Source organism: Aplysia californica, unplaced genomic scaffold (assembly GCF_000002075.1).
Source record: "Aplysia californica isolate F4 #8 unplaced genomic scaffold, AplCal3.0 scaffold00317, whole genome shotgun sequence".
Taxonomy (NCBI): Eukaryota; Metazoa; Mollusca; class Gastropoda; order Aplysiida; family Aplysiidae; genus Aplysia; species Aplysia californica.
Window position 1 is genome coordinate 648,459 of NW_004797587.1, and position 13,915 is coordinate 662,373.

The following is a 13,915-nucleotide window of genomic DNA, read 5'->3' on the forward strand; positions in this document are numbered from 1 at the left end:
ACATACATACATACATACATACATACATACATACATACATACATACATACATACACACACACACACGCTATACATAAGCTATGTCGATCTGTGCCTACAGACTTCAACATAAGTTAAGGACCACCTTGACAGACAGCCCTAATTGTTTTTAAATCCGAAAAAAAGACAGCAAAGAATGTTTCAACATTGTTTGCTCTAAAAGAGTGAATGAGTTAACAATGCGTACTGCAACGCTTCCTAAAGGGGCAAAACGACCACTTGCAGTACGGAAATCCTCGGGGAATTTTAGGCAAATTTGCGGTTTTTATCGACTTTTGTGCGACACCATGGACATTTCTTCAGTTAAAGTTTCTGGTGCACGTGATAAACGGACGTATGGTCTCGAACTGTGTTCACTTTTGGTGGCAATATAAGCCGCCGTTTGCGCAAAATCCAGTATCGGATCAACATGCCACCATGACGAAAGCTGAGTGACTTTGACCGTACCAGGGCTATGGCGTGGCTGCACGATGGAGTTGGAGCCCGAGAAGTTGTCAGAAGGCTTGCAGTGTCACACTCTGTCATTGTCCGCCTGAGTCAGCGCATCAAGCCACTGGATCAGTCCAAAAACGCCCACATGCAGGTCGACCCAAGAAGACCACTGAGAGAGAGGATCAATATGTCCGCATGCAGGCCCTGCGACAAAGGACAACGACAGCCAACAGCATCAGGCATCGACTGCGTGCTGCTACCAACACGGCGGTGAGGTCCCAGACCATTCGGCGTCCTCTGCAGGCTGCCAACATCCGTGCCAGGCGTCCAATAAAAAACCCCCACCAAGGCTGACCACAGGACACCAGGCAAGTCGTCTTGCTTGGTGTAGGGCCAATGAACCAAGGACTCGAGCCCAATGGGGCCATGTGTTGTTCACAGATGAGTCATGATTCATTGTCAACCCAAAAGATGGACGTGTGCGTGTGTGGCGGCGTCCACATCAGGCAAGCAGGGATCACAAAAATGCCATGGCCAGCAAACAGTCCCGACTTCAATCCCATTGAGAATGTGTGGTGTGAACTTGGCCGGAGAGTCTAGCAGCTCCAGCCATCACCATCTAACCGACAAGAGCTGCTGTAGATCCTGCAGCAAGAGTGGGCAAACCTTCTCCCGCCTTCATTGCCACCACATCAACCCCATGTGGCGACCCTGCCTTGATTGCATTGCTCGGCGTGGTGGGTATGCCCGTTTTTTTAACGGACTGTCATGGACACTAATTCCGGGGTTTTTCTTTTGAAGGGTTCTGTTGTTCCGAGCGACAAATTGCCTACGTTCGTGACGTCATCATTCTGATATTGAATTGATTTTGTTAAGAAATGATTCCATTAACTATCTTCAAAATTTCAAATGTTTTGTTTTTTACATGTTTGTGCTGCGATAGTGTTTGCAAGTGGTCCTTAACTTTTGTTGAAGTCTGTACTACGAAAAAAATATTCTGAGCTTTTTTTAACCCCAAGTAAACTCAAAATTCACCAATCATAATGGTGTCTAACGTGTTTTAATAAAAGGCTACATGGAGTACACAAAAGGTTACAATCCAAGTTGAATAAACATAATATAATATAAGCAGGAATATCATACTAGCATCAGTGTTTGTTGCCATTTTATTGTCCAAAAGTTGCCACAAAAATGGCAAAAGTTGCTATAAAAGTTGCCAATAATTTTCAAGCTTTCAACTCTCTGTGACGACAAATATAGCAATATGTTGATAGAGGTAACGATCTAAAGTACCAAAATTTCTTGTGTTCTGTTTCAAGCATCCAGAAGATTATTTGTAGCCACAATACAGAGAGTAAAAACGTGAAAAATAAAGGTTTCATAACAGAATGAAAGTAAAATTAGAACAGAACATAAACAGCCACAAAAATTAACAAATAAGGGCGTGTGTCCACCTATCCGAAGAGTGGCTGTGGTAACCCTAAACGTGTGTTATTCAAGAAAAAAGTACAGGGTATCACATGTAAATTAAGGAATCACACATAAGGGGTCTGCCAGTGTCAATACAAGTACATATTCGGTTTTGGTAGAGACACGCTCAAACATTTTTACGCATTTATTATGTTTAAAAAAAAAGGTAGAAACAACATCAAATTAAATGATATTGACATTACGATAAACACAACCAAAAAAATAAATAATAGAAAACACATCAGAATAATAATAAGAAAAGAATATGACACACCAGCAAATTAAAACACAACAAAGAGAGAAAAATGAAAGAGAAACAGCAATATAAAAACTAAATAGTATGTAATGTAGGCCCTACAAGACTTTTTTTCTCATGAAAATAACAAATAACGTGTGGTCAACAAGTAAGAAAGAGACGAAGTGAAGCGGAAGTGAAAATAAACTTTTTTTCTAAAAATGTAAAGAGGTTTGGTTTCTTTTTTTTTTCTTTTTCCTTTTTTATATATTCTCCGGCAGTGTGGCTTTTGGAAAAAAGCAAAATATCGCGGCCGCGATTCGCGGACCCCAAAAATGCCAAAAATCGCGGCCGCGACAAACGCAGATGCTAGATCATATAACAATAGACAAGAAAGCAATTTATACACTCACACTACCGGACAATATAGCGAGAGCAAGAACGGCAAAAATATACCACGTAGCCTACAAACACAAAGTACAAGATTCAATAAAGTGAAACAACGTTGATTTCTCGGCGAACTTTACCCTATCCGTACGTCGTGTTTTACCATCGTATCCATACGACGTGGGGAACTCTGTGCCACCACTTTCCAAAGAAGAAATTAACTCTTTAATCCGATCCATATGCTTTGCATAGCAGTCTGTGAAAATGATTTTTTGAGAAATACTGAAAGTAGTGAAAGTTTCAAAGAGATCTTCGTACTAGAAGTATTTTAAATTGTGAAGAATACAACCCCGGGGGTACAAAATGACTCCAGGACGTACGGATAGGGTTAAGAGAATCAAGCTCTGAACAGATACCACTGGTGATGACCGGATCCTAAAGTCCCAGACATGACGTGTTTGTGGGCTATTGTACTCGGTTACCCAGCCGTTGGACAAACGTTGCCTTGCAATAACACAATTACAAATTCTCCGCAATGATCTTTAGACTTATCAATACCAGTACCCTTCTTTCTTCTATCAATATTATAAATTAAACAACAAGCGTTTTATTTCATGTCTCGCACTAATTCAATAAATAAATACCCTGTTAAACGACACGTGCCATTTAAAAAGGATTTCTTATTAACAGTTTATCTGGCTTACCGGTTATTGGCATGGCAAAACAGTTAGTTTTACCTCCGGCAGGAGATCACGGCGATAAGAAAAAGAAACCCTGAAAAAATTTTCAAGGAGAAATAGAGCAAGCACAAAATCTTCCTCCAACCTCCCAGCTTCAGTGAAATGTTCTGAATTGTCGTAAAAAGTAAAGACACAATCGCAACTCTGGTTATCACCTCTTCGTTTAAAAAAAATCTTTTGTTTCAATAATTTGAGATTTGAAAATAGAACACTGGCACAGTAGAGTAGTGCAGTGCAAAGGGGGGGGGGCGAGACCGACCGACAGACAGACAGACAGACAGACAGACAGACAGACAGACAGACAGACAGACAGACAGAAAATCGGGATAGTAAAATGAAGGAGCTACCCATGGAACCCTTCAACCACCTGCTCTTTCTTCCTGTTCCTGTCTAATTGTGAATTCAACATTCAATTAATTAAATCAGCTTTCAGGTGTTTGTGTAGCCAGCTGTTGGGAACGGATGTTTTGTTTTGTTAGGCCTACTTGTACAGGTCAGCGCCCTACTGTATGATGTGTACATTTATCGTCATGTGGCAAGTCAAGAGTCGGGCTCTTGGCCTGGTGGAAAGAATAAAAGGGAAGAGAAAAGGTAGAAAGTTAAGAAATGACACCCCGAAACAATTAATCACACATAATCGTGTGTTATTCAACCACGAGAGGTTATGAACGTCTTGTCCATATGTTCTGTTTATTATTTAGTATCCCCTGAAACTCAAAATATTCACTGTTTTGCAAAAGAGAAGGGGCGATGGGGCTGTCAGTTCCTTGCAGCATTCAGTAATTCACATTACTAGATCTAGACTCGACAGCAATTTCAGCAAAATCCCCACTTTACGACATTTACTTCTTCAGACAAGAAAGCGCTGGTGCAGTTAGGTTTTGTCTTATTCAACACCGCTCACTCAAAGAAGGAAATTCTTCAAGTAGGCACAACACGCAACCAAACGTGCGATTGCCAAACCCAGGATTACTGAAGTCCTAATGTAATAATATGCAGTCACGTTGAGCGATGGGAGGATAATCCTAATCTGATAATCCCCCAGCGTGCTCTGGCTGGCGGGTCGATCATCGATCCACCGCGGTTTGGAACTGCCCTCTAACCTGGGCGTGCACACAATACGACTAACACAAGTCGAATGTCGAGCCATGGGTTCATTCGACTTCGGAAATCATTGAACACTTAGCCCTCATAGTAGGAGCCTTCTTCGGTGTCGAATACGTCCTCTATACGCAAGCAAGACCTACCGGCTTCGATAAAATCTCCACGTCTGAACACCTAACAATGTAACGTGTGCGTGTGTGTTCGGTATCAGGACCATAGCGTGCGTGCGTGAGATTTCCTTTGATGAGGGCGTTCTACACACAGAGGTGCACACACGTTGCAGCGCCAGTGATCGTATTGAAAAACTAGAAACTGTTCGCCATTCTATTGTCATTGTTTTTTAGTGTCACCGATCAGGTTTCTACTCGGCGTGGTCCAGAAGCTGTCCCTTGTTCATTTTAGTCCAACGTCACGACCGTCAGCCGACCCATGAAAATTCCGCCTATAAGAACTACAGATCTAAATCTATTGTGAGGGAATAGAGTATAATATTTTTCTAAGTTTTATGATCATCCATTTAATACCCCCCTCCCTACCCAAGCCACCCCAATAATCTATTTGCCCTTCTCTTCCGACCCGATCCGGCTTAGAGGGCGTGTGTGAAGAAGTGATCAATGAAAAAGGTACGATATTATTATGCAAAATAAAGCCTGTAAATGTAGATCTAATAAAAAGACAAGACATCAATATCTACAGTACCAGTAGGCTATTGGTCATGCAGATGATAGTATTACGGTACTTTTTATCCCCCCCCCCCCAACAAATGCCGTAAACAATAATTATTTGTATTCACAAGTTACAACTTATTTCTAATTTGGTACCGTATTAACCTTATATGCCATACTTGCATGTTCGATGGTCAAATTCTAAGGCATGACAATGGCCTATAGGAATAGCATTGTGGTGCTCTTTATCCCCCCCCCCCTCACCCCCTTTAGAAAAAAATCAATAACATCTATTACTCACAAGTTACAATAGTTATTGGTTTTTAATCTTGTATTAACCGTTTACCACCTCTTCAAATACCGTACCTGCATGTTCGTTAATCAAAGGCTTGGCTATAGGAATATGAAGTGTGTGTACCGGCGAAGGCAGACTGAGGGCAGTAAGACGAAACCATAGACCCCGGCTGACCCCAACAGCCACCTGCATTCATGCGTTGACCCAGCTCTATACACATTTTTTTTTTCTGAAATTAAAATATGTCCGACATTCCAACAACCAGCACACAGTGGAGTGTCACAGTTCAACAGCTCCACGGGGCTCGGGGTACAGACACAGAGTCAATAGTGCATTATAGGCAATACAATTATCGTTTTATATAGTGATTCTATTAGTCGATAGTTTATTATTTTTGCTAAGAACAAGTCTTGAAAGCCAGTGAATTCCACGGCGCGGCACGTTCCCGCCGCTGTCGTCAGATTCGTCAGGCAGCGAAAAAACCTATTCAGCGAGACAGGTTTTCATGATCAGATAGAAAGAGAAAATCGGACTTTTCAAGAGTTTCGGTAATCAGACAAACAAACAGAAACCAGAAATGACAGACTAAAACCCCACAAAATACCGAATCACGAGTATTGCTTAAGCTCGGCATTGATCAAAGTGAAAGACATGAGCAGTGTTACTAAGTCAATAACCTGTTGTTGATAGGATTACCGAGTTAACTGTCACTGCTTAAGAATTGCTATACAATATCTTGTTATTGGCCTCCATTAATTAGAACCAAAAATATGTATACCACTTTCAACTTTTCCGTTGAAAAAATTTAGTTTTATCTTGAGAGTCACTGATCATGAAACCCAACCAACTGAATCCTTTTTTTTTTCTTTTTTTGTAAGTGTTTTACGGCGCTCGCAACTACATAAGGTCATATGAGCGCCCGGGACACACCAAACATTTTTAGTGGGAAAGAAATTTTGAATTTTGTCCAGGTAGTGGCCGAAGCGTACTCTCATCCACCAAGTGATCTTTAACGTGCGCAACTTGTACACCGGACCTCCTAGATTTTTTGCCCTTGTCCGATAAGGCTAGGTGTAGATCTTACTTACCATAATATCAGAGATGTGGCTGAAAGACAACACTAGAAGGAGCCAAGGAGAAGCAGTAGAAAGACTGCAGAAAGAGCAACTGAACCAGGAAAAAAAAGCAGGAAACGCTTGCTCTTGGGAATTCAGTTGGGGGAAACAAAAGCTGGCTTTGATGATTCAAACCTAAAAAATGTCCCTGCTGTTATCCCCCCCCCCCAAAAAAAAGAGGTGTCGAGTGATAAAACAATTTGCGTCTTCCGCTTTAGCTAGCGCGCTCATATGACCTTATGCAGTTGCGAGCGCCGTAAAACACTTTACAAAAACAAACAAAAAAAGAGCTTGCCAACCCTGGCGGTATCGAACGGAACGAATGATGGTACGACCTGTTTGAAACATTTGAATGATGGAAGATGGTGAAGACAACAATTTAACGACAATGATGATGACCTAGATAAGCTTAGACCTACATGTATCTAACATTAGGCTCTTTTCGAAATATGGCCATTTCTTGTGCTCCTGGTGCCATCAATCTCGGACTTGGTCCGTTTTCCAGTGATCTTATGCCTAGCAGCATACATGTACCATACTTCCTCTCTATTGCAGTTGAGGAATTTGTTCTTGACCTTTTCTCTTCTTCTCGAGAACTCTGTTTCTATACACCGCTTTCGTTATCCACAGGTGTCGTTATTATCCCTGTGATAAATCTTTGTTACTGGGTATTTCTTTTCACCACACCCAAGAAAGCTTCTTAACAGGCACGAGTCCACTCTTCTCCTGAGACACGATTGCCTCGACTTGCTCTGTTCTACGCACTGCCTCAACTACAACAAATACTTTAATTGGTTTCACTTTCGATTAGTTGGTCTTCTTCTTCTTCTTCTTCTTCTTCTTCTTCTTCTTCTTCTTCTTCTTCTTCTTCTTCTTCTTCTTCTTCTTCTTCTTCTTTAGATGGACATCCCAGCCTTTAGTGCGAACGCTGCAGTTCCCCGCAGGTCCCCCAGGCCCTTATAGAGTTCTGGGAGCTTCCTGCTCAGGGTTGGGCTAATATTTCCTCCTTAGTATTTCACGCATAGACTCATATTGACACTGCTCTAAGTGGCCGACCCTAAACTTTGAGTAGAGACAGTGTTTCGGGTGGTTATAGCTTAAATAGAAAAACTGTCTCTTGACAGGTGAGAAGGTAGTTGAGGTCAGTCAGATTATAGCGTTTGTGTTGTTCATTCCACTTTGTTTGTATTTGTAGCCTCATTTTGATGATGGTTTTCGCCTCCGATTATCCTTATTTCTGGCTGACCTTATCGAAATTGAACATTTCTAATGAAGCTCATATAGTCGTATCCAGCACATCAGCTAGACTATTATAGAAAAAAAACTAGACTACTAGACTGCTCAGCTGAAAGCAATGGCACAGGCCCAAAAAGTTGTTTTTGTTGATCTTCGGGACGGAGTGTGCCTGTCGGCAAATTAAAACCACCGTTTTTCTCCGGCTATTCCCTTTTCTATACACGCCAGAACTCCGCAATGCTTTTAAGAAAGCCTGTAAAACATGTCCGAGAGGTTTCTTAAATTCTGTGCTTAGCTCTTCTCATTTCATTGAAGAAAATTCACCAAGCGTCAGCCACACTTAGATCTCATAACAATAATTATTGTCCGTGGCTCGAGGAGAAAGTTGAACATCTGCTCAACCTACCCCATGTTCTGGTGATCATCTTACCCAGCACCAGCCTTTGGGAGCAAAACACAAGGCCCTTAACAGAGATGCAAAGTGCAAAGGCGTCATTTGAAGCTAAAACATTTGAATAGACAATAATTGGCAAACCTTGCCAAAACATTTTAATAACTCTATGGTTCAATGGAAATAGGAGGGGGTCGATTTCACTTAGATTGATGTAGAAATCTTTAATCTAACGGTTTGTTTGGAAATAAGGAGGGGGGCTGTGGGATTACAGCAGTGAGTTTTGCAAACCCTCTCTGATTACACTCAATAGAAATCAACTAAGGGTTTGCTATGAACAAAACAAATTTTCACTGTGGAAGACTATAGGAAAAAATTATAATATCAAAACAATTTTAATTGTGGTTACAAGTCTGGGGTGATCAGCTTACCCTGGTGCTAAACTTACCCCACTCTCTCCTACATATCAGTCACCATACCTTAATTATAATTCGGATATAGGTCTAGACCTTCCAATTTGCACAGAGATACTACGCCATAAATCAATACCAAAACAAAAAGTAAGAAAGAAAAAAACATTCAATGTGTCAACATATTCAAAAGAACATGTGGCTATACAGGATTCAAAAAACAAAAAAAACAAAAAATCTAAATCTACCTATTAATTAGAATGAAATGACTGACTCTTAGGAAGGTTTTAATAGACTTGTCCGGCACGTTAGATCCTGGCAGTATAATGGTAAATTCAATAGACCTAACACGGAAGCATAATTTTTCCGTTGCGTGTTCCAAGAAGCTGTCATATGAATGCGGAGACTTTATGTCGCTGCACTGACGCCAGGGACGCCACAAAACACCCCTCGCCTAGTTTAATGCCTACGCTGGACGGTAACGATTATGGCCAAGAATTAAAAAGACAGATCTAATCGCTTCCCACGTTATGTGTTTTTTATGGTGTTTTATATTCATTTATAAAAAGAGCTGTATCAACGGACCGATTAAAACAGGATTACGACATGATGCGGGGAAAATCTAGAATTCTTCGACTCTAAATCTAAGCTTATTTGTGTGATGGCATTGATACAACGGGGGGGGGGGGGGGGGGGGGGGGGGGGGAGAGATTTGGAAATAAAAACGACTTTTGAACATTCATTTGTGTTGCCATGGTGACGGCATCTACATTAGTATTTCATAATGAAAATTCCCCTTTTTTTCTTCAAAATCTGTCACAAAGTTATAAATGGCTTCACAATGGTATTTCATGTGGTTTTATAGCCTTATGTGGCTGTTTTAGTGGATAAAACTAGCACATTAGATGTACCCTAGGAGGACCCTTTTCTTCAGAATAATCAGAATCGAGGTCCAAATTAAGGGAAACCAAAAAAATCATATTATGAGAAGACTGATTTCTTTTCTAGATCTAGTGCTATTTCAACTCAACTTGAATTGTGTGAATCATGCTCGTGCATGTATGTATGTTATAATGGATGTGCCATTATATTACTATATGTAGTGAGCTCAGTAGTATTGCATGTATGAACAGGCCAGTATTATCATACGTAGTAAGTAAGCTCAGTTATAGTGTGTGTATGTATGCATGTTATAATGGATAGGCCATATTAATTATTATCATAAGAAGTGCGCTCAGTAGTAGTGCATGTATATATGTTATAATTAATGGATTGGCCTGTATTATCATAAGTAGTGAGTTCAGTAGTAGTGCATGTATGTATCTTATAATGGATAAGCCATATTATTGTCAAAAGTAGTAAGCTCAGTAGTAGTGCAGGTATGTATGTTATAAAGGACAGACCTGTATTACCATAAGTAGTGAGCTCAGTAGTTAGTAGTACATGTAAGGCCTACTGGCTCACGTTTCACCGACTGTCTCATTCACAGGCTGACAAACCCCCATCAAAAGGGTGATCCAGACACGAGCCTGTCTCTCTGTATTGTACGCTGGAGGCACGGTGTACCGCACGGAGGTCCTCTAAACTAAACGTTAGGGATATCGGTCAGCAAGTTCTACCAAGCTGTCGGTTTCGACAGCAAGGGCCCTCGTTTCCATCGGACTTGTATTATGTAAGCTCGTACATGTACTTTGAACAAACTTTCTCAACGTTACTTACAATGCATGCTACACACTTGTGCCGTATTTAAAAAAGGAACCTGGCAAATAGTTATAGGCCTATCTATGGCTTGTGGAGACCTTGTTGCATACCTACATCATAGGGCTAACCTCTGCTTCAGCTGACAACCACCCAACCATGTGACTCGCGGTGTCGGAGCGTGCATCTTCAGGACGTGCGCAGACGGTCATATAGATCTGTGCCTATATATAGATCAATAATACGCGATAGGAGGACTCAACTTTCTTGCTGTAGACTCCCCATTGCTGGTATCCCAACCGACCATGCGCAAAATTCACTCAGGGTCAGGGCTGGTCCAGCCTGAGCCACAGCGACACCCTGAGCCCACAGCCGGTCTCGCGCGCGGTCACCCGGAGCCCAAGGCCAGACGGCCAAACGAAGGCGTGGATATGGTGGACAGTTACCTGACCAGTCTGACGTCAACACGAGTCTCCTCAATCCACTACGCTACTCTGGACGAGGACCGGAATGGGAGTGTCGGACTCAGTTCTTTCCCCGCCTCAGACTCAGGCGGACCGGGGAAAGTGACGCGCTCGGCCAAACATCAGGTGAGAAGACAGAAAGAAGTCCGCCAGCATTCTGCGGTAGATTACTTACGATTAGATTTAAATCAACTTCACTATCCTAGAAGAATTACAAAGTTCTATCTGCTCAGTACCTAGCTTTGAGAAATTTGACGTTAGAAAATGTTGAGTTTCACAAGTCAAGCTTTTCGAATGCAATTCTTTGAACATCTTAACAACGACTCTAAATAATCTGACGATTTGGATAAATAAATAAGAACATTTGGCTCACACCTCATGGTCCTAGTTAATGGTAGGCCTACTCAAAAACGACCAAAGATGTCAGATAGGACCTTGTGATTCTAAAGCAACGACTTTTGTTTATTGTTGTTGTGGAGATGGTGAAATGGTATAAGTTCAAACCCTAATCAACACTTTTATGTTATTTAAGAGGTGGGACCTCCGAGTTTAATGTCCGTCTCCGAAAGGGTCCTGCCGAACAGGAAATGCATGTAATGTGCCTTTCCCAAGGATTCAACGTTGGACCGAGCTGAGGCTTGAACACCTAAACCTGCAACCTCACGATTACGGGCCCGGTAAGCCAACCGCTAGATCATCAAGGCCACCGACGCCACGGTCATTGTTGTTGTATCTGTTGCAGCATTTGTCTTTGTTCTGGTTTGTGAGGACAAAGTTTTGCGAGGCGTTCCTTCTAGGGGACGACCTAACGCCTTTCTAGAATACAACATTTAATGTTACATTTGCTTATACTGCATGTAGGGCCTACTGTAATGCGCGGATGCTTACCCTTACCTCTAACTTCTTTCTCGTAGACTCTTACCCGTAAATCTATTGCTTATGCTTCGCCCTATTTCTTTTCTAATATAGGTGTCTTTGCACTCCTGGGCCTATCGGTACAGTTTAGATCATTAAAGAGATGGTCTGCTTCGACCCTGACTGGAAGGATGAACCCAGGCTAACAGTAACAGGGATACAACGTACCCTGCACGTTCCCAGCAGAAAGACCGAGATATTCTATTATATTGATTGTTTTGGTTTTTCCACACGAGAACCGATCTTGGGTTTTCTGCGTGCTACAGCAAAGAGTAAGCGCCTATCAAGGACTACTATACTGAGTATAGTAGTCCTTGGCGCCTATATAACCGCTACTCCACAGACGCCAGCCACTTCAGCCTCAGCCGTAATTTATTATCTTGTCATATTATCCTATATCAATAATATCATAGTATATCTCCCTCCTACCGCACTGAGCGGTCGTTATATGCCACCCCAGGAGTAGGAGTGTTCAATAGTCTCCCATTTCCAGACTCTTCCTCCCACATTCTACCGGCAAGGTCTATACATGTATCTCTCAAGAACGAGAAAATGGACATGACTAGGGAGGGCATTGGTCTGATCTTTGGACTGACGAACATGTTGTGTTTGTGGTTAGCCCAAACAATTTCATCAAAATAAGATAGATAGTCCACTCGACAAAATCTCACACGAAGATCGAATTCGCGTCTTCTATTATCTATTTGTTGTGGCCGAATTTTGCTATTCAAAGGGCTTTTTAATGGCTGCATAGATCGCCATGAAGTTTTCGCCATAAGATTCTTTAAAATATTCTCCAGATCATGACGCCCTTCGGTTGTTGTTGTTGTTGTTGTTTTTTTTTTTTTTTTTTTTTTTTTTTTAAAGTTTTGTGACAGTTTCGCTGCAAAAAAGCAACAGTTCTTTAATCCGCCGATCGCTGTTGTAGTTGTAGGCCGATGTTTCTGTCTCTGGAATTTTAGAAAATCCGCCAGGTTTGTTTATTTCAAGTAGTACTTCTGTTCGATACTGTCGCCCATTATCGCGCAGTACTTAGCACTATTTTAAGTGTGCCACCCGTATAGATATAGCCTCGTGTTTTCTTTTTTTACCAATGACTTTCAGTTGATGTTAAGGCGCCGATCATTCCTTTCATCGAAAGGGGGCCCAGCTAGTTTGCACCTAAAGGCAAAACGTCTTACCAATTAACACATAATATTATTAACATGAACATGAACGTCAATGACACGATTTCTTTTCGGAGAGCCAGAAACTACAGAGCGTATTTATTTTTCGCGAACCCATTCCACTTTTCAGAAACCCACAGACATAACGACAGTGGCGTCGGCTTTGCCTGAAGTACCCCCGGAACTCCCAGGACTGAGCTTGATCACGTGGGAAGAGTTTGTGGACGACCCTTCCTTACTGCACGGCCTGTATAGCTCGGACAAAGATGATTTCATTCACTTCGACAGCAGTCTAGTCTGTAACTTCTTCCACGACTCCAGAATGGAGCCTCCAACACTTGGGGGTCCCTCGGGAGACGGAACGTCGTGGTTAGTAACTCAAAAAATTAAAATAATAATAGGCCCAGCGGTTTGGCGTACTGTCATGTCATTTCTCTTTCACTTTCAGTGTCAGATTGACCTACTCACATCTTGCATGTTAAAGTAAACATACATACTTCAACGGTAACAGTAAAAATGAACTTTTGTAAACGTTGAGAATGACAAACCACCGACACATTAAATATTGAAGTTCGTTAACGTACAGGGACATCTTTTCCGTTTCTTAAAACAAAAATGACTAAAGTTAACTACATACAATGTATCTAGATTTACATGTTTGTAAATATGACAACGCCACCCCTATACTGCCACGGTCACCAAAACAATGGCTAGAGATATAATTATGGTTGAGGAGTTTTGCCCCATCCACATCACAGTCTTGATACAGTACATGTAGGCCCTATTGCCCCTTCATACTTCCATATGTTTGGACCAATTAAGCGATAGATTCTATGTCTTGCCGGGAAGAAATTTACCATTGACAAAAAAAAAAGAAAAAAAAAAGACAAACCATGTGCAGCAAGTCCGAGCCTGGCTTTCTTGACGTAAACCTGTACAGTACAGGGATGGCATGCATTTACTTCAACTGTACTTAGTCAGCAATGATTTCTCTTGCGGATGACCTTCTGAAAAAAGAAATGTTTAGCCAACTAGAAATATATTTGTGAAAGTAAGTTTTGCACGAAGGGTCAATACGCGTATATCAACCGTGACGAAATTGTTGTATCCATATATATAATATTATTATATAATGTATATGTACATAATGTAT

The 13,915-nt window shown here is 41.5% G+C and overlaps 1 protein-coding gene across 1 annotated transcript in view; it reads left to right on the top strand.

The window, feature by feature from the left end:
* LOC101847436 overlaps nucleotides 1-13,915 on the top strand; it is a gene marked incomplete in the record, with an annotated part of 28,664 nt that overhangs the window by 2,817 nt on the left and 11,932 nt on the right. Inside the window, 2 exon segments of the mRNA XM_005102218.2 lie at nucleotides 10,009-10,807; nucleotides 12,893-13,131. Coding sequence (XP_005102275.2) covers nucleotides 10,523-10,807; nucleotides 12,893-13,131 — 524 coding nt within the window.